This window comes from Thunnus albacares, chromosome 9 (genome assembly GCF_914725855.1).
Source record: "Thunnus albacares chromosome 9, fThuAlb1.1, whole genome shotgun sequence".
Taxonomy (NCBI): domain Eukaryota; kingdom Metazoa; phylum Chordata; class Actinopteri; order Scombriformes; family Scombridae; genus Thunnus; species Thunnus albacares.
Window position 1 is genome coordinate 21,423,929 of NC_058114.1, and position 21,302 is coordinate 21,445,230.

Consider the following 21,302-nt stretch of genomic DNA (forward strand, 5'->3'; position numbering starts at 1 on the left):
GCACATTCATATGCCTGCTGGTCTGTGAGAGAGTGTGAGATAGCAAGGAGCACTCAGTGTTCAGCCAAGGACAACAAGAAGTCCCTTTTGGACAGAGGAGCTAGTCATGAATCAGGTGTGATACCTGCACTAGCATCAGCAGATCGCCAAAACAAACACGCGGAAAGTGGAGCAGTGCTCCAGCTCAACTTCTCCCTACGTGGAAGTAATTACTGAGGTGTTGAAGTTGTCACTTTTCCTTTGCTGTTAAAAACACATTCATTTGAACTCTCACACAGAAACGCTTCTATTTTACTGAAGGTTTTGCCTGCTAAACCGGCGCTGCAAACTTACCAATTCCCCTTTGTGGAGTACTGAAATTTGCATTATGTGCATGTTTGTCCAGTAACACACCAATTCTTCCCAGTTCAGACAACTTAAGTTCTTCACATAATGTTTTGATTTTTGAGTTGTTCAAGTTGTCTCACCTATGGCAGCAGACTGCTGTTTAGTTTCATGATTAGAAGGTATGGCAGTAATTAAGTGCCTGAAACATACTGCAAACAAGTTAACATTTATCATTTTCAAGATATTTTCCAGTCTGCACTGACGTACGAACTCATGACATTTGAAAAAATTACTGTGTTTTTGAAGACCTATTAATAATCTCTAAAGAGTCTTAAAGGATAGGGCTGGTGATTTTATACTTCTTTGGAAATTTCTCCTAGAACAAGTCAGTACAAAGTCAAGAGGTTGGGATATGTAGCACAATAAGCTACAGAGCTCTGTAAATGGAACCGCATTTGTGCATATGCACAGTGATACCTGCCTTTTACACAGAACTACTCTCCGGAGACTGAAAATGTGATCACTGTCATTGTCTTTGGAACCGTATCTAAACAAACTAACACGACTGTAATGAAAGAATTTTTAGAAAAGTTTTATGCCTATTTATGTTTCTCAAAAGCTGTGGTTTATGATTCCAGTGATGAAACTGTAAAAAATGTTAAGTACATATCAATAATAAAATGTATCTGACAAATTCAGTGATTTCAATTGTGTTGTTCGAATTGTTTCTCTTCAAAGCACAATATTTGTTAATTTCAGAGAAATGTATCTGCATGTACTTGACTTAACGTGACCTAAGTTAAGTTCATCAGTACATACATGGTCATGTAATAATGTTACAGTAATCTGATCCATCCTTGTTTTAGTGCACCTACTGGAGCTGTGATTTCACATTGTCAGGAGTGATTTCAACTGGATCGTCTCCAACTGGCGTATACACGGATGTATGTGTCTGTGAGTCTATAAGCAAATGTTCTGATTAATGAGTCAGTCTATACCAAAGACCTATTTGACAGTTATGGGTTCAATGCTGATGGGAACTGCTGGGTTTATACAGTCAGGCAGGGTCAGTCAGGTGTCACCCACAGTGGGGCTGTGTGGGTCTGGACAGGCCGCCCTACCGTCCCCATCAGGGGTGGCCTAGCGGACACAGGCATTTTACAGGAGAGGAGGTAAGTGTTGGGTTTCAGGTGTCACGCAGGGGTAACTCTTGCAACTACACTCCTCAACCCCTGCCCTCCTCACCCTGCCTCCCTCAGCACCAGTATCCATTATGTCCCAACATATTCCTCAGTCCCTGCACTCCCCGTCCTTCCCCCATTGAGTTCTAGTTGCCATCTCATGGCCCAGTGCGCTCCCAGGCCGTTCATACTCTGTTTCACTGTTGTAAACGTCACCTGAGTTACACTCTCTCTGCTTTCCACAGATGGCTCTTTATTCACCACCCTTTTAAAAAGACCCCCGCTCACATTTCATGTTTTCTCACTTTTACTATGTGCCAGAGAACCCTTTTCTTCCCTATTCATTCAGCCGTACGATAACACTGATATTTCTGCTGTGAATGCCAGAATTTCTTTCCACGCATCATATTTTTGTTAAAAAAATACCATCCAGTTACAGAAACTACAACAACTACTCATAACACAGGGTTGGCAAATTCACTTGTGATAGCATGCATGTGACACTAAATGGTGCAAAAAGAATATTCTCTAATACTGTAATAAACATAATTGAAAACAATATCACCTGACCTATTTGCTTGTTGCTTAGTGTCTGGTTCATGCTGGAAAGTGTACATCCAGTTGCGTCTTATAATACATGCTGTGAATTTCTCAGATGTATTTAAACACATTTAATATTGTAAAACTTCAGTATATCTTTGAGTTCAGTAAGAATCCAGGCACAAGGCCATAAGATCATTAAACACTTACGATCTGGGACTTTGACTGAGTATTCACACTTCTTCCATGATGCAAGGCTCATATTCTGTAGAGACTGTAAGAGGCCTGGTCTGACAGTGATGACAGCATGATTAATGCCCACCTCCGTTCCCACTCACACACTAACTTTACACAGCAAGTCTAAGTGGCTTGAAGAAAAGCTGAAGAAAACTGCCCATAGGGCCAACAAAAAGTTACCACTGTTCATATAAAGATGATGAAATGAGAATTGAGAATTTTTTTTAAAATCTAGGTACAGTTTGGTTACCTTTAATTTTTCAAAGGTTTCATCTTTCTGTTATGTTCAGTGAAGTTGCACTATATAGTAATAAAATGGTGTAGTTTACTTTTCTTATGTTCCCACTATCCCTCAATCTGCTGCATCTAATTCTTCTTCAATAAAGATTTCCTAGCGTAGGTGGCATAGCATAGATTTATTTATTGCTTTCCTACCCTCCCTTTGTTTCTATTTTTAATACTGTTTGAAAATCAGTTGCACAGATTTAAATTTCTTGGAATAGTTAATCAATTGATAAGTATCACATTATACTTGATGGTGTGTTTAAGGACATGTTGACATTAGATATTTGAAAGTCAGCTGCCGAAAAATTAACAAGGTATCAAACGAGCAGATGATAATCAATAATAAATGATTATAAGACAAGCAATTAGGGAACATGTACATGGATCATGCTGGATCATTTTGACCCCCTGAGAAAAGGCAGATAACTCATTAAATTCACAAGTTTACAAAAAACAAACAAAACAAACAAAAACCTCACATTTAAATAGATAAAACTACAGCACATCCTAACTGTCTAAATATCTGACCTGAGTATTCACACTATTTGTTATCAGTGGGAGTGAATGAAAAATGTTAGGCAACATCAAAATGGGCCCGGATGCAAGGTCCATCACCAAAATATTTTTTCTTCGTGGTTGCACTTTGTGGTTGATCTATCCCTCAATAGTCAAAGTGAGTTGCCGAAGAGATGCAGGTATGTGAAGGAGCTCCTTCTGAAACCACCTTTGTTCACTTCAGCACCTTCATCAATCTTCCATAGGCTGCTATAAAGGAGCCTGTGTGGGGAATGAAGAGGTTGTCCGAATCCAGTGCATGCCAAGGGCCAAATGGTCAGTGAGAGTAAGAAGAAACTCAGGTTGGCACGCCGATTCCATGCCAGTCACTGCCAATACAAGCTATCAAGCCACATAGACAAGCCCCTTGACAAACTGCTCCATACTGCCAGCAAGCATCTCTTGGACTGCCAAGTCTTATGGTAAACTGAGGATAGATTAATGGAAACCACGGGTTTAAACTGCACTTCTATGTTTTTCTTTCTCCATTTATACATTTTATGTGGTCATGATGTATGAAATCCCATAAAATTTAGTCAAAGTGTCAGCAACAAACCTTTTAGAATCATCCAAAGTTCACATATGTAAAAAAGTTCCTTCAGTGTTTTTATCATGGGAAATAGGTATTTTCCTTGTGTTTTACAACCATGTCATTAATTATGTTACATTGTTAACATTTCTCCCTTGATATTTTTGCATAATCTATTCACAACTTAAGTGACACTCCTTGTTACACATTCCTAATTACATAATTCATCATATTAGTTTCCAAAATCATTTAAAATGTGAGGTACCTCAGTCAGCCATGAAGTATTAAAGCAGTGGAAAGTTTATTTCTCATCTGCACAAATGCACATCTGCACAGTCTTAACGATGTTAATACAAGTTGTAGTTGCCTCATTTTCATTTATCAGTCACGCTATAAGGACATTAAAACCTTAACAATGAAGTGGAAAGTGCATAATTTGCATGTTATGCACTGTATGTCTTAAACAAAGAGTTTGTTAAAGCAAGGTGCGCAGTACGGTTTTCCGTTCTGCTCCTTAAAGATACCCTGGCTGAGCTGCCGCAGACAGAAGGCACACACAAAGTGCTCGGTCACATCTGCACAGTCTTAACGATGTTAATACAAGTTGTAGTTGCCTCATTTTCATTTATCAGTCACGCTATAAGGACATTAAAACCTTAACAATTAAGTGGAAAGTGCATAATTTGCATGTTATGCGCTGTATGTCTTAAACAAAGAGTTTGTTAAAGCAAGGTCCGCAGTACGGTTTTCCGTTCTGCTCCTTAAAGATACCCTGGCTGAGCTGCCGCAGACAGAAGGCACACACAAAGTGCTCGGGGTGAAACTTGCGATCAAGAGCAGCAATGCAGCGGCCTGTGATGGGCTCACCGCAGCCACCACACAGGGTGCCCTGCCGGGAGTGGAAGTGCAGTGAGCAGAGGGGTCGACCATCCAGCTCCATGAAACAGCCATCAGTGAAGGGCTTCAGGCAGTCCTGGATATGAGAACAAAAGAGAGGGATGGGTGAAGGGATGTGGGGAAAAGATAAAAGAGAGTAGAGAGGATAAAGAGAGGCAGAAAAAAAGTTAGAAACAGTAACATGGAGAAGGAAGGATATTGAGTAAAATCTGCTTTTAAAGGACCATTCCAGTGATTTTGCATGTTCTAACCCCTTAACTTTATACTCATGTATAATGCTGATCATTTTCAAAAGATAGTTTTATTTATTGATTTTCTAGCTTCCATTTGTTTCCATTTTAGTATGAAAATCAATTACAGAGATTTGAAACTTCTTAAATTAGTTAATCAATTGGAAATTGTCACATTATCCTTGATGATGCTTTCAAAAATATACAGACATCAGATATTTGTAGTTGGGGTAACAAACTATTATCCTTGTCAAAACAAACTTGTAAAACAAGCAATAGACTTTTTTTGTGGCAGATATTCTGACTTGTCCCAGAAGGAAAAGGACATGTGGAACTAATGAAATTAACAATGTCTATTTGGCATTTTATGTGTCCCAAAGAGGCAAGACCAGTGAGCCTGTGAGACCAAGGCCATGCGACAAACCAAGATGCAATGAAGTTTTTATTAATATTATTCATTACTCTAGTGTCTACTCTTCAGCTATGACAGTCAAAATGTCTGCTGTAAAAACTGTCTATAAGGGAACATTAGTTTTGTTCATTCAGTGGTTTGTTCAGAAGCTGACTCTCAAACATCTGATTCATTCAAACATTCCAATGCAATGATAATCTAACTTTCCAAGTTTCAAATTTCTGTGAATTGATAATCTGCTGAAAAGAAACTAAACCAAAGCCTATCTTGCAGGTAGGAAATGAATCTATAATCCTGTCTAATGTTTTGCAAAATGGTAAACTGTAATTTAAAGTAATGCTACATAATCATAATCTTTAGAGACATACTACAACATGTAAAATCACTGGCACAGTCTCTCAATATGTTATGAGGTTAGACACAGGATGGAAGAGAAAGCTAAATGTCATAGCTGTTTCTGTCAACGATCAATTTATAACTGTTGGAACATAATCTGAATTGGTCTGATACCTTTAATGTATCATAATACAGGCATGATGCTACACATGACCCTGTAGTTGATTGCAGACCTTTGTTTTGGCAGACATTTTGACATTTCATAGTAGTAAAAGCACAGGTGTAATTCTTAACATTAGCAATGGCTTTGCACCATTTACATGTGCCAATAATCCATGTCAGTGAGCCAGTAAGCACAACACCATGGGCCCTGGCACAAGAACACCTGAATGGAAGTCAGCCATTAATAATGACATTAGTAACACCTGTGTCTGACAAAACAAAACGTCCACTATGAAAGGTCTGTTTTGTTCACTGTTGGTGACAATTGTTTCTTAAAATGTAATGAACCTCAAAATTATACTGCACATGTTCTCATTCAAAGTGTAATTAAAGCAAAGTAGAGTCAAGAGTTTCTCTAATATTAATCAGCTGACTTTTTATGAGAATAATGAAGTCTGCAAAAATCTCATCAACTGTTCCTCCAGAAGAACCTCAACTCATCTCAGGTTTCTAGAGAGGTAATCACTCTCTTCTATAACCGTAAGGTTGTGCCTGTCATCATATTTTCTAACATTTCATGGTATGGAAATCTCTCCACTGTTGTCAAGAACGGGCTGCAGCACAGCATAGGGAGGGTGAGCAGAAAGATCAAAGGTGCTAAATTGTATGAACATCTATTTATAGCAGCAGGCTGATTAAAAAGGCTTGAGTGTCCACTTCATCCTCTCTATGGAGTGTTTGACCTCCTGCCCTCTGGAGTTAGATTTAGGCTACCAAGGGTCAAGGGTAAAATTCTGGCCTGGCTGATAATAACTGCTCCTTATAAAACAACGTTTAAGTTATGTTGCTTGTTGTGATGGCATAAGACAGTAATGACTGGGTGCGGTAGTCAATGTTGTTGTTCATCTTAAATGTATTCATGTAATTTTGAGTGGTTGGTGTTAAAAGCTATTTATTTTATGTGTTTTGTGTTCAAGTTTATGAACATTGTATTTTCAGTCAAGAAACATCTTCTTTTGAAGTTGCTATCTTATTTCAGAACATCTGTACTGAGAACATTTCATGTTTAACAATCGCTCACAGCCGAGTAAAGCAGAGCTGCACATTGAACCATTTTTGAGCAGATGCTGCGTACAGAAGTAGGTTTGAAGAGATATAAAAGATACCCACATTGAGGAATATGGTTTCTTTGATTTATTTGCATCATTTCAACCGGAGCGTATTCATCAGGCATAAGGTTTCCATCAACCTTGTGGTCAAAATGTTGCAAATAAAGCAAATGTGTGGGTATCTTTCTCATTTATTCCCAGACTTGTATGCGAGCCAGGGCTGTGTGTGTGGTCTGAGGTAAGGGGCTCACCGCGCAGACGAAGCACTCTGAATGCCAGGTGCCATTGGCAGCAGTCAGGTAGTTCTCCTTCACTGACTCCCCACAGCCTGCGCACTTAGGAGCAAAGAGGTGGTAAAAGTCCTTGCAACAATATGGCTTCCCATCCTTCTCTAGGAAACCTGGGGCAGGTAGAAGATACATTCCGAGTGAAAATACATAACATACAATACAATACAATACAAGTTGTGGTCTCCAGTGGAGAGAAATGACTGCACAAGCTTCTTCTTACCATCAGGTCCAAACAGGCCTCCACAGTGTGTACAGAAGAAGTGCTCTGGATGCCAGGTCTGGTCCAGGGCTGTCAGGATGTTCTGGTAGCCAGAAATAGAAAAAAACTGACATCATGTTTTCTACTTCCTTTGGGGATTAGTAAAGTTTGTCTAATCTCACATATTCATATGTCAGGAAGCACAAAAATGTGGATTGCGAACCGCATGAAGTGAATCATTACAGTAGGAGAAGTTGCATTAGTTTCTGATTAATGACTTCGGTCTACAGCATAAGTCTGCAAAATCCCAGTATGGTTTTGTGTTTTATCTATTAATATGACATGTGGGATACATCTAGAAAAATTAACTACATACAACTGTGTGTCATCATCCAATCTTCAAAAGATTATTGTGTAAATGAATGGATGTAATATAGGGCAAATCAAAAAAGAGATAGCTGAATTCATAGTGATGTGGCATTTAGGTATAGCTATAAAAGTATAATGAAAGGAGAAAAAAATGAAAACATGTACATACATAGTATCCTACAAGTACATAAAAAAATGTACAATTTTTTTAATCTTTTCCTTATCTGGAGACAATTGTTTGTAAAATCTAATTTTTATCTTATTTTTGTTTTACTGTAGCCATGATATGACAAATATATAACAGATGAACCGACCCCTTCTCACCTGCACAATGGGCCCTTTGCAATAGGCACAACGAGGAGAGAAGAGCTGTTGGTAGTCTTTGTCACAGTACGGCTGTCCTTCTCTCTCAAAGAAGCCTGTGGTGGCCAGCTCAGTCTTACACACCACACACACAAAGTGTTCAGGATGCCACACTTCACCCAACGCTGTGATCATCTGGAGAATAGGAAACAAAATTAGTTCAAGAACAGGAAGTTTTTACCTGTCCTTCCCTTTGTCCTTTGCATTTCTCCAGATTTCTATCTACAACACACTGATTTCAATGTTGTTGTGTTTTATGTGACTTAACAGTGTACCTTTCCTACGATGCATTTGTTGCAGGAAGCACAGTGGCCCTTGGTTGTCGTACGGACACCAATCTTTTCCAAGTCAGAGCTCAGCCCTCCTAGCAGGTCGTCTATAGCATCTTTTTTTTTGCTGGAGGCCTTCGCATCTGAATCCGCTGAGCTGCTGCTCTCCTTGTTCTCCTGTTGTCCACCTTCTCTCTTCTTTTTTACTGACTGTTTTTGTGTTAGTGGTGGTGGGGTCGATGAAGACTCTCGATCCTAAAGGATGATACAAATTATAAGCACAGATATATTTAAAGGTCAGTGCCTAATAATGTTCTTATGCTGAACTTCTGTCACTGGGGTTGTGTAATTTTGACTTTAGAACAATGCTGCCCTCTGTTGTTGAAGCTGGTTAATTTCAGTGTCGTGACTGCATGCCCACTGTTTTACCCTAACCCTAACCCTAACCCTAACCCCACGTGCATAATTCTTAAACATACAGGACTAGTGCTTAATTGAGAATATTCAATTTTCAATTTTCAACCATTCTGGACCATGCATATGCAGACACTGTACTGACCCCTTGTGCCAGACCCATCAGATCTTGCAATACGGAATCCAGCTCCTTAGTGGGTGAGTCAGGGTGCACAGGAGCTGCCACAGGAGCTGGCAGATCACTAAAACCCAGAGAGAGGCAAATAAAAAGGTGAAGCATGATATCTCATATTCAAAAATAAACCTCAGAGGACACTAACTATGACTACTGTACAAATTAATTTTGAGGGAACAGTTTGAGGTTGTTTTTCCAAGCTGAACTGTGTCTCTGAGCATAATCCGTGGTGGTTTTGCAACTGTGTGATGCGAAAAAATGATCTGAAATACAACCCATAAAACGGCAAACAAGTAATAACAGGAAGTCAGTAAGATCTTTAGATACATGATAACTTTGAAACACTGTGCAATGAATTTCAAGTCATTTCCTGTTTCTTCTACACAGTTGACACAAAGATAATGTGAATTAGAAGTCAAAAAAGAGCCATAAGTTTGTGGTTAACCTGTAGACATTTGAGGTGACAGAGTCGTTTCCTTTCTTTGTAAGTCCAGCATAAACTCCACCTGGCACCTGTGGACACACAGCCAAAATATTCTATATATATAGTTGTGGTGATGGAAGTACCAAGATTAAGAGTGGATTTGATCATCTGATGAAGAAATTGTGTTTGTTAAAATTATGGTATTTCCCAAGTTCCCAAATGCAGACGTTAACTTGTTAACTGGTTGGTTGAGAAATGATTTCAGGTTGAACTACAACTGAAATAGGTGATAATAAAGGTAGTTATGGTATAGTGTAAACTTGTGATTTTTGTGGCTTTGTCCTCACCTCCTTAGAAGCTGGGTCACCGCTCCTGTTCTCATCAATGCTTGATGAAACAGCTGATGTCATAGCCAGCTCTTCCAACAGCAAATCTGTGGCAAGATACAGACTACAAATCATCTGACCATACATATAAACATTAATACACTTGCAGGCAGGCGTGTATACAGTATACACAAAAACAATCACTACAGCACTTCTTCTTCTTTTTGGACATTTACTATTTAACCAAAGGATGTGTTTCATTTAGGTGTCATGTAATATTACATGTGAAGTGAGATAAAATGCACCTCGAGGTATAGAAGAAGATACAAGCAGATCAGTCTGAGGTTGCTTCATGCAGTTTCCTCAGGAAGTATTGGCATGACACATTGCAGAAGTGAAACTTGCAATAATGTTGCAAGACTTGGATGACAAATATTACCTAGAATTTTACTCTCTCCTTCACACAATGTAAACCCACATATCTAAGAAAATGTGAAGATGTTGTCATGAATACATTCTTTTATAGGTAAGTAGACAACATGAAGGTTAAAAAAAGACAAGAAAATCAGCTTTTGGCTCTGTTGTTTTTGACAGTTGTATGGTCTATGTCTTTCCATGTCATGACATCTTAGAGTGTATCTGTGTCCTCTTATTTTTAGAACACAGTATGATCAAAAGAAATTGTTGTATTTCTTGTAAGTAAGTTGTGCATTCTGATGATGATTTGTTTAATCTTTATTTTACCAGGATTTTTTTTCCAAGAGTCCTGGAAAAATGGCAGTACAGTTTACAAACTATTCAGTGCAACTGAAAATAGAATACAAAACTAAGACCCAATGAATGTAATAAGACAGTGTAAAAAATGTATTAATTAGTTACATTGACAGTATTACAGTCTATAATATTAATACTATAATACGGTCTATAATATAGTTATATACTGTATGCTGTACCGTACTTGGTGTATACTGTATATACACACTGTAATCATATTCCATGAGCAATATGTCTTTTCACATCTATTTTCTACATTGTAAATCATAGGACCTTGCACTGAATGTTTTAAAATTACAATCATCCTTCCATATGTCTGGTCACTGATCAGTTCGATGATGATTAAGAGTTTAAAACGTTAGAGAAAGTTGTCTTACCAAGCTCATCCATGTTGCTTCCTGCTCTATAAATCTACTCGAGTGTGAGTGTAAGACCCAATGAATGTAATAAGACAGTGTAAAAAATGTATTAATTAGTTACATTGACTGTATTACAGTCTATAATATTAATACTATAATACGGTCTATAATATAGTTATATACTGTATGCTGTACCGCACTTGGTGTATACTGTATATACACACTGTAATCATATTCCATGAGCAATATGTCTTTTCACATCTATTTTCTACATTGTAAATCATAGGACCTTGCACTGAATGTTTTAAAATTACAATCATCCTTCCATATGTCTGGTCACTGATCAGTTCGATGATGATTAAGAGTTTAAAACATTAGAGAAAGTTGTCTTACCAAGCTCATCCATGTTGCTTCCTGCTCTACAAATCTACTCGAGTGTGAGTGTGTGTTTTTTGCTGCTGTTTAGTTACTTAGGTAACCAACAAAATTTCTCTTCTGATCAAAACCGTCACTTCCTCTGGCTGGTTTGTCTTCATTTGTTACTGAATTTAGAGCTTGCCACACTTAATATGAGATGTTGCTGTTTCCTGATAAAACGGAAACCAAGAATAGTTTCTGAACAGTGCAGGTGTGATAAAAACTTTTTTAGCCCTACTTGTTAAGTCTTATACCTCCATAAAAGGATTTGTTGATTGCTTTTATGTATATGTAATTTCTATATGATACATATTTTAATGTATATGACAGTATGGTAATACAGTCAGATTTGGAGACATGCTCTCTACTTCAGATGGCATCTTTTGTAAGTGATTGTCAGTCAAGGCATTTATTGGCACTTTTCAGACACAGAGGCATTTCAAAGTGCTTTACTTAAGGGGGAGAAATGCATTTAATAATGCAATGAAGATAAACAAAATGTATTTAAGTGGAATAAAAAATACAATAAAACAAAGTAAAAAGACAAAAAAATACGATTTCAGTGCTTCAAGTCCCTTTATCACTGAGTCACACACCACCAGTACAGAAATAAAGATTATCAATGTAGTTTTTATTAATAACTTGTTAATGTTACCTCCATCAATATACACATAAGACACAAACATAAAACATCAAATTAAATGTAGAAATTTGGTGTTGTTCTATGTAACATTTCATGTGACATTGTGTAACATTTCACATGTATGACATGGTATGACACACAACCAGGTTTACACAAGCAGATAAATCAATACAATACATAAATCAATACAAAACAGGCAAAAAAAAAAAAAAAAAAAAAAAAAAAAAAAAAAAAAATCTTGAGAGATCATGCTTACATTATTCTTATTGTAAACAAACTGGACAGTGTTTCAAAACATGCCCCTACAGTATGTTCACATATTGCGACTGCTTGGATTGTGGCCTGCCACAAGCGAGGCATGGATTTGATTTGTAGTCATTGATCCCGAGATATATAGATACACATATACATACGAGGGTTGTCTAATTTTAGTAAGTAAGGTGATGCTCATGTTATGTTCTCTTTGCAGTTTAAGTAAGTTGCCACCATCGAGGTATTTTAAGGCCATATGGCAGTCACCTTAACTCGCTCGCATGCAGTACCTGCGTTATCTCGCACCACTCTAGTCGCAACCATTAGCACTGAGAACAGGGGTATTTCTGGTTTTGACTAATTTTAAAACGCACAATTAGACCGGTTAGTATAGCATCTTATACTCAAGTGATATAAAAACAATTAAAGAATGAAACCATTTCTCAAAATCTTACGAAAATGCTCCTCACTGGCATATTTCTAATAGTCATGAAAATATTACAGTCCCATTATGCGCTTTGGTTTCTTCTTTAACCGGAAGAGTCCGTGTTTACAGCAGCTTTCGCTCTCCACGTTAGCATCGTTGATTTGACAAGCAGTGAACAGGGATTCATTGCCAATAAACTACCTGTTTGACAGTTCTGTAAATTCAGTTGGATAATTTTGTGCAACACTGCGTTTAGCATGATTGTTTGGAGGCGGAAGTGCTATAGAGAAGCATAGCAATGACGAGCTGGCTAACGTATCGCCGAGGTTAGCCAGCTAGGAAACTAACAACACCAGCTAACTTCTCTCAGGGGCGATACATCCAGTGCAGTGAACAGGTATCAGTATGTCCACGTCACTCGATAACGAGCGTTTATATTTGCTTGTTTAACGACTGACATTCTCGCACTGTCACATATCGACGTTAGGCTTGAGTGTTTTTACGCCTGTCTGTCCCCTCGTAGGTCCGGAGGGGGACCAAGCGCGGCCATGGGTGCGGAGAGCAGCGCGGTGCGGAGTTGCACCCTGGAGGAGCCCCTCCTGACGCTGCCTTCTGGACTCACCATGCACTCGGCTGTGCTCCAGGATGGAAAGCCTGCATCCGTGTTTGTGCACAAACGGGGAAATGAAGATAAAGTCAACAAAGCTGCCAAGGTAAGTGTGACGCCTCGCCCCGATACCATAGCATTGGTTGTGGGTGCCTTACTAACCCTCATGGATAAGACACCAAAAATACTGATGCAGTGGTGTAACATTTGTCAGAAAAGAATATAAATACCTACATATAACATTACATTGCAAACGAACATATTTGTCCCCTCTCTCAAGCTCTTTAAATAACACCTCCCACAAAAACTTCGCGTCCTAAACACAGCTCCATGCTGTTATACATGATGCAGCACCTAATGTATAAAATGATGTTTACATGATGTAGTTCTCAATTGTTTGATTATTGGGCTGCAGCAATATTCTTTAATTGCTCTGTAGAGTTTTTATTGTCTTGTGTTTTGTCATACACATCACTTATCCATGTGTTCAGTGCTGTCTCTCAGACTGCTTTAACTGTTTTATCCTGGCTTTGATTGTCTTTGTTTTGTGTTTTTTTCCTCTTGTCATATGTGTTGGCATGTGGTGACTATTGGAGATCAATAAAGTATCTATCTATCTATCTATCTATCTATCTATCTATCTATCTATCTATCTATCCATCCATTTATCTATCCAATTATCTATCTAGTCTGCAACTTCAGGAGACCCACCAACAAACCTGCTAGCATCACCTTGAAACAAATAAAGAGAAACTAATAACTATTTTCTCATACAGTTAAATTGCTCAACACTTATAGAACCCAAGTCCCTAAAATATTTCTTCATAAGTTTGCTTTCATTGCATTTCAGTTAAGCTTGTTATGGTTTTGGCACTCAGGCTGTTGATTCAGTTCCTACCTACCCATGGATCTTCCATCAGCTACATAACATTTATTTCTTACAGGAAATAAATATATACTTTCATTTCCCACAGCACCTGAAGACCTTGAGGCATCCATGTCTGCTGCGCTTCCTGTCCTGCTCAGTGCAGGATGGGGGCATCCACCTGGTGACGGAGCGTGTGCAGCCCCTGGAGCTGCTGCTAGAAAGCCTCTCCCCAGAGGAAATCTGTGCAGGAATCTACGACCTCCTGCAGGCACTTGTCTTTCTGCACGAGAGGGTGAGCAAAAAGAAGCATGAAGTAGTTGCTACTGATGCAAGTGACTGTTTGTCCTTTTGCCTGTGTTAAACAGGCATGCATAAGTTCCTGATGTGTCTTCCTTAATCACCAGGGCAAATCAAGCCACAACAATGTCTGCATTTCGTCTGTATTTGTCAGTGAAGATGGTCATTGGAAACTGGGAGGGATGGAGACTGTCTGCAAGTTCTCTGAAGCAACTCCAGAGGTAGAACAATATCTAACCTATTCCCAGATTCAGATATTTGCAGATTCACTTGACTGCATATCGGTTTCATGTTTTGATTTTTGATTTTCTTCATCTGCTCAGTTTCTCACAAGCATTCAGAATTTGAGAGAGGCCAGTTGTGTTCCTCCAGAAGAGCAGGTAAGCAGATTAAAGGTCATGACAGAAAAACATAATAAGCTCCGATTTTGTTCACAAGTTCTCATGAAACATGTTGTTGACAGGTTGAGGGCTTTAAAATATTTCCGGATAAACATGCTCACTCTCGGGACTGTTACTCTTTTGGAATGATGGTAGAGACCCTCATCCCTCTTCTGAATGGCTATGGTGAGTAGAGTGATGACTTTTTAATATGTACAGCTAGGACTGTGCGATATGACGATATATATTTTGTGATAAGAGAAAAATATCTATTGTGTCATTATGCTCTATCGTTTATATCTTTGTGACGCAAATCACGCTCTTTACAGCAATATTTTTCATCATTTGGAGTCTGTCCATTTTTTGCATGGATTACATTGATAAATTACTCCTCTTGACTTTTTACTCGCAAAGCTTTTATTGCACTTACAGTAACATAACGAGTTTAGTTGTCATCAACTCTCCACCGCTGTCTGTCTCCTCTGCTGCGCTGCCTACACGCAGAGGGCTCAGCCCCGCCTGTGCTGAGAAAGAGCAGTGAAGCAGCGAGACGGTGACCATAAATGACAGCAAAACGCTGTAGAGACTTTCTTTATTTATGTTATTTACCAAATATATGTGCACTAATTAAGTTCAGCTCAGTGTGAGAGTCTCTGCTGCTTTTTGCTGTCATTTATGGTCGCGCTACTCTCCTCTGCTCTCTATGGTTCACCGCTGCGGGGCTGTGCCCTCAGTGTGTGCTGCACACACAGGATAGACAGTGAAGCAGGTGAAGTACTCGAGTAGACAACAACCACACTTATTACGTTACTATAAGTGCAATAAAAGTTTCGGGAGTAAAAAGCCAAGAAGAGTAATTTAATTTAATCCGTGCAAAGGATGGACAGACAGCGGGAGGAGGGAGGGGGGCACGGACCAACTATTTATTCATTGAATTCAAATGTACTATATATCGGGATAGATATCGTTATCAGGATATGAAATGACCTATATCGGATTATGTGATTTTGGTCATATTGCCCAGCCCTATGTACAGCAGTGTTTTCAATCCTAATGTTGCAGCTTGTTAAGCCTTGTATATACCTTCTCATATAGTTGTTCATCTCTCTTTTTTTCTGTTAGTGTCACAGGAACTGTCTGACAGTCTGAAGAAGACCCTGCAGGCGGGTCTGCTGAACTCCAACCCCTTGTTGCGCCCTCCACTCAGCTCCCTGCTGACTCATGATTTTTTCAGGTTTGTGTGGTCATGTTTGCTTTTGCTGTGATCAGTATATACTCACTCAAAATGATTCGCTTTCAAACACACAGCCTGTTTTTTCCTGCGAATAGGAATGACTTTCTGGAAGTGATGAATTTTCTGAAGAGCCTCACCCTGAAAACAGAAGAAGAAAAAAATGAATTCTTCAAGTGAGAATAAATTTTGTCTTTTGTTATTAGAGTCATATACAGAGTGGTATACATTGTTTTCCAAGGCAGTCCACTTTCAGGACTTAAGTTAGAGATCTAGTCTCTTAGAATTGTATTTTTGTCTAATTGTTACTGTTTCAATAGATAAGGACAGTCAGGAAATTAAAAATGTGTTTCTAATACATTTCCCCCAGATAAAAGAATCTTAAGTACCTTATTTTGTCAAGAATATCTTTAACATGCTGGTTGTGTGTGTTTATGTGTAGGTTTCTTCTGGACAGAGTCCAGAACCTCCCTGAAGAGCTGATAGCTGCTCGCCTTGTTCCCAAACTCCTCAACTCTCTGGTTTTTGCAGAGCCCATGGCAGTCAAAAGCTTCTTGCCTCATCTTCTAAGGCCAAAGAAGGGTAAGACGGCATTTTAATGAACTCATTCTCCTGCTGTTAATAATAACTAAAAAAAAATGTGCAGGGACCCAGCCCACTGTCAGGCTTAACAGTAGTGAGGTACTGAAAGTAGTTTTTGAAATCAACTATTGAGGCTCATGCTTCTGTTCTTCCTTTTGTGTGCATAGATTCCAGCGGTGGTGGTAGCAGTGAAGAATGTCTGCTGTCAGTGTCCCTTTACCGTAAACACGTGATTCCTCAACTTCTCAAGCTCTTCAAAGTCAATGAGGAACACGTCCGGATCGTGTTGCTTGCTCACATCCACATCTACGCTGAGTTCTTCTCCCATGACGAACTCAAAAACCAGATCCTACCTCAGGTGGAGTGTTAACATCAAACCATAATTTTTAACTGAGCTAAATTTTTAGGAATAAGTTCAGTATTTTGGAAAATACCCAGTATTTACCTTTTTGCTGACAGTTAGATGAGAAGATGGATACCACACTACTCATGTCTGAGTATTACTTATTGAGTAGGAGTCAGGAGGAGATTAGTTTAGTTTAGCATAGGGAGTGGAAACAGTGAGCTCACTCCACATATGTCAAACTAATCCTTCAACATCTAAAAATTCAGTTATATGAGACATAATGACTAAGAACAATGTAAGATGTGTGTTTGTTTGAAAAATGTTTACATTTGAGGGGTAGACATAAATGTCACTATGCAGTTCTCTTAGTTAAATAATATCTCCTGTAAATATGTTGTTGTATGTTCCTGGCTGCAGGTTTTGCTGGGAATGAGAGACACCAATGATTCTCTGGTGGCAATGACACTGCAGAGTCTGGCAGTGTTGGTGCCTTTGCTGGGGGCTCAGGTGGTGGTTGGAGGAGAGAGAACCAAGGTCTTTAAACGCACCACACCCAACTTCAACAAATCTACAGAGGTCACCCCTGAAAGTAAGCAACACATGCAAGTGAATACATATCACACAAAGTTTACTTTATGTTTAAAGAAGCGATTTTAGACTGAACTGATTGAGCCAATTATGGCTCCTCAAGTGGGTTGTTTTACAGATATAAGGCCCTCATAGGAAATGCTTGGTCCCTTTGGTTCTGAGCCTGTGCTTCGGGACAGATTGGAGATCTCTGTCCAGTGTTAACTCAGGCTTATAGGAATTCATAAGTTCAGCAATGTAGGGGTCAAACACTGAATTCAGTTTTAAGATCATCAGGTAAATCAGTACAGGAATGGTTAAATAAATAGGAAGAACTCTTGCAGCATTATTGTCAGTAAGCTATAGGCATAAAAGGTAGCTCTGAACAGGTTGGTGGAGAATTAAGATCATGCTATCACCACATTTCTGTTTGTAAAATAGCATTTGAGTGATTGCCTCAGGTTTAAGAAACAGTTTTTCTGAGTGGAGTCTAACCAGTTCATACTTACTAGAAACTCTAGATTTAGAAAATTGAATGCCAGTCTTGTTCCCCATAAAGTACTGAACCATCAAGCTGCAAAAGTAGAAGCTCTCAGTTTAAAACTTAATCAGAGTGAAGTAGAGTGTTGCTGAAAAGATCTGCATGCTCAGTAAACTATTAATTGTATTAGGGATGGGCATTTGAAGAAATTTCCTTAATCAATCATCGGGAAAATTAACGATCAATTATTGATTAATCTTTTTTTATATGTATTAAAAATGCATATGGCAGAAAATACTAAAGAAAGCGTGTTTTTCCTCAATGAAATCTTTATTCTAAGAAGAAATTATAGACCAGCACCAGTCCTCTTATACAAGGCAGTTAAACTGTTAAACAGAAAACAAAACAAAAAGGATATGTGGCGCGCTCGTGAAGGCAGCGGAACCCGAGGCTTTGAGCCAAACCTCCTCTCAAATGAACAAGCCAAAGCTACGGCGCTCGTCGTTAACACAATTCTTAGACACAATTCCAAAAAATCATCAATCATATCAAACGATAATATGTAAATAAAAGAAATATGATATTATTTAGCGCTGACGATTTTTACCTAAATGTAACTTGAATAAATCCAAAAGGCACGCAGCCGAGAGAATAAAGTTACTACAGCCTACTGATTCTTGTTGAGGAAGATGAGCATGTCAACGTGCTTTAGGAGTGAGACGCGAAAGCAGCCTGGTGACAATTAATCAGTCGAGCAGCTGAAAACACCCGCTCCAAAGGGAGCGACGCTGCGGGGATGCAGAGGTATTGCCCGCCGTGTATCGCAGCTCCTCCGTGCTAACACTGAGGTGATGGTAGGTTTCGAGGAGGAGGAGGATTCATTAACCAGTGTCGGGTGTATGTTGTTCAAGTGGTACATCATTGGGGTTGTTGTTGTGTGGTAGGTAACGATATACACGGCATTACAATGTTTACGATGAGCTTCATTGTTTTTTTTTAGCTCGAAATGGTCCCACACCAAACTTCGCCTTGCTCTCGTCATGTTTACTTTCGTCTAATTTCTACAGCAGCCCGCCGGCAACTGAGTATTCATTTTCCCTCTTGAATTTAAATTGCGCCCCCGGCTGGTTGCAGCACGTAGTGAAATTCATTGCAACTTCAAGACACATACATACATAACGTACTTTGATATGAACGTTAAATCGATTTAATTCCACGTGATCGAAAAAAAATCTAAACGATCAATTATCGATAATCGATTAATCATGCCCATCCCTAAATTGTATGTATAGGTGAAGGTTTTAAAAAAATATTTCGTTACCTCCCTTATTCAGCTTCGCCTGTCCATATTGTTGGAAGCTCCCACCCTCAAATGGCCCAGCCTTCGAAAGTCTTGAATTTGTTCCCCAGACCATCAGGGACTGAAGGTCTGGTCCTGGGTAACATGGGTAGCTTAGTGGCTAGCAAGGAGACTACAAGAAATTACCCTCTGGCACCAAAATCAGGTATGACATCCCCTTCATACTATTCAGTTTCATACTGTTTTGTGCCCAATGTTCAACCTGTTTTTCTGACGTGTGTTTCAGATGTCAGTAAACAGATGTCGCTACCTTTGAACGGCTTTGGTCAGGACAGTGAGATGGAGCCACTGTCTTACAGCCCAGAGCAGGCAGATGGACTCAAAGGCCCTGTGGAAGACTGGCCTGACTGGAGCGACCCCGAGGAGAGCGAGAACCGTGATGGACAGTCGGTCCAGATTCACATTCAGGCTTCAGAGAGAGTAGGTCCAGTCAGCAGCAGACTACCACTCTCACACCAGAACATGGAAGAGGAGCCGTGGGATGACTTTGAGGACACTGAACCTACCTCAGATCTTTCCCCGACAGCTCCTTTATCAGACCCAGTTATACTCACACCACCCAGAGTGGGCACTACTACACCTGTAAAACATGAAGCTCTGAGACTGGGATCGTCCAGACCCCTCAAACTGAGCTCATCACTGCGACAATCCACTCAGAGCAAAACCACTTCCTCATGGGACAACGTTTGGGCTCAAGAGGAGATGGACTCTGAGAAATCACACAGCACGTCAAAGTCCAAACCCACAATGCCACAGAAAAAGGGTGGGATGGGAGGTTTAGGGGAGGAGTTCACCATAAAAGTGAGGAAAAAGCTAGAGCAAGACCCAGAGCTGGATTTGTTTGCAGACATGGTGCCGGACATCAAGCTGTCCTCTCCAGCTCCGCTGCCACTGGAAGAAAGCACTGTGAGTGACGCGGGACTGTCTACAGCCTCTTCAGAAAACACTAAATCACTGCAGGTTGATCCATCCATAGATACTGTAACTCTCACGGCCAAGTTCGCAGCTGTCAGTCTGACTGAGGTGAGTGTGTGTAGTCGTGTGTGTGCAGTCACAGTTTTAATTTTTTTTTAAAGGATTTCAAACATTCAAGTAGAAATCTTTACAGGCATTAGCAGGACCATGAGAAATTCAGAAATCATTGGCAGAAATCCAGATTACAACAGAATACATTAAATTAACATTCTTTATGGGGAGGAAAATTGCATTTGTGCAAAATGCGGTAGTTTTAAGTATAAAAGGTTCAAGTGTATGGTTTCTAATGGGGCACCTAGCTTGTACTCTGCTAAATAATTGTTTAAATTATCATTTCTTTCTCTTACTGATTGAACAGACAGCTTAATTTATAAGAAACTACTTGATGTTTACATTTTAAAGTGATGTTTTTTTCCCTTTCAAAGACTGAAACAGATGGCTGGGGAGATGAAGATGACCTGAACTGGGAGGATGAGAATGCCTGGTGATGACATTTTAGCTGTCTATCTCATCTGGAGCAACAAGTTTAAGACTTGACTACTGGAACACTCGTATCCTCCAGATGTACCACCTCTGGAAGCACCATTTCACTGACAGCCCGTAAACTGATGGTTGCTCCTACATACAACATGATGCAGTAAGAATGATAATGACAGAGACCACCACAGACTTTTTATATCCTATTCTGTTGGTTCCCAGACTTTTATCATCAGTTTTTAATCATCGAGATGAATTGCTTTTGAACTGGATGCTTATCAGATGGTACTAGACTTGGACATAAATGAAGCCATTCTTAATTGTTTGCCAACTGATACTGCTCACCTCAAGATGAATAAGGATTGTCATCCTCATCCAGAGGTGAATGTCATCCTGTTTTCATTTGCTTCTCTAAATTTCTTTTAAATGTGCCAACATCACTACTGGCATTAAGATCAAGGTACACTTTTTGGTAAGACACCAAAATGTGTCAGGTTTGATTTACAGAAGGCTTGCACTTTGAATGAATGTGAAATAAAGATTACATAATTTATTAGTAGCTTTTCGTTTGCTGGTGAAATAAAAGATTTTACTGTATCAAATATGATCCCATTCTGTTTCATTAGACAT

The 21,302-nt window shown here is 39.3% G+C and overlaps 2 protein-coding genes across 4 annotated transcripts; one reads left to right on the forward strand and one right to left on the reverse strand.

Moving 5' to 3' along the window:
- Positions 1-3,599: 3,599 nt before the first annotated feature.
- On the reverse strand, positions 3,600-11,271 carry lpxn (leupaxin). Of its 3 annotated transcripts, XM_044362629.1 has the most exons (10): positions 10,781-10,851; positions 9,651-9,736; positions 9,325-9,392; positions 8,850-8,946; positions 8,297-8,545; positions 7,983-8,156; positions 7,311-7,392; positions 7,052-7,200; positions 4,426-4,627; positions 3,600-4,178 (listed from the first exon to the last, which is right to left on the reverse strand). In XM_044362629.1, exons 1-10 carry the CDS (start codon positions 10,791-10,793, stop codon positions 4,114-4,116), a joined length of 1,185 nt encoding a protein of 394 aa, XP_044218564.1. In that variant the 5' UTR covers positions 10,794-10,851; the 3' UTR covers positions 3,600-4,113. The 3 variants fall into 3 exon arrangements, with proteins under 3 accessions (XP_044218564.1, XP_044218562.1, XP_044218561.1); XM_044362627.1 differs by lacking the exon at positions 10,781-10,851 and adding an exon at positions 11,156-11,271 and having other exon boundaries at positions 3,937-4,627; XM_044362626.1 differs by having other exon boundaries at positions 3,937-4,627; positions 10,781-10,850.
- Positions 11,272-12,548: 1,277 nt separating this feature from the next.
- Positions 12,549-21,279, forward strand: scyl3 (SCY1-like, kinase-like 3). Its single transcript, XM_044361933.1, has 14 exons — positions 12,549-12,898; positions 13,025-13,214; positions 14,083-14,268; positions 14,381-14,494; positions 14,597-14,653; positions 14,737-14,839; positions 15,776-15,887; positions 15,983-16,060; positions 16,327-16,466; positions 16,634-16,824; positions 17,230-17,401; positions 19,195-19,365; positions 19,447-20,243; positions 20,621-21,279. The coding sequence occupies exons 2-14, from the start codon at positions 13,050-13,052 to the stop codon at positions 20,681-20,683; spliced, it is 2,349 nt and encodes a 782-aa protein (XP_044217868.1). The 5' UTR covers positions 12,549-12,898; positions 13,025-13,049; the 3' UTR covers positions 20,684-21,279.
- The last annotated feature ends 23 nt before the right edge of the window (positions 21,280-21,302 follow it).

Bases quoted from the DNA above. Each gene is read 5' to 3' on its own strand.
- lpxn (XM_044362629.1), bottom strand. The intron at 7,201-7,310 runs GTAAGAAGAAGC...TACCTGCCCCAG, and splicing joins AGGCCTGTTTGGACCTGATG to GTTTCCTAGAGAAGGATGGG. The intron at 4,179-4,425 runs GTATCTTTAAGG...AGCTCAGCCAGG, and splicing joins TCTGCGGCAGCTCAGCCAGG to GTATCTTTAAGGAGCAGAAC.
- scyl3 (XM_044361933.1), top strand. From the start codon at position 13,050: ATGGGTGCGGAGAGCAGCGCGGTGCGGAGTTGCACCCTGGAGGAGCCC. The intron at 14,840-15,775 runs GTGAGTAGAGTG...TTTTTCTGTTAG, and splicing joins CCCTCTTCTGAATGGCTATG to TGTCACAGGAACTGTCTGAC. The intron at 17,402-19,194 runs GTAAGCAACACA...TCCCTTATTCAG, and splicing joins TACAGAGGTCACCCCTGAAA to CTTCGCCTGTCCATATTGTT.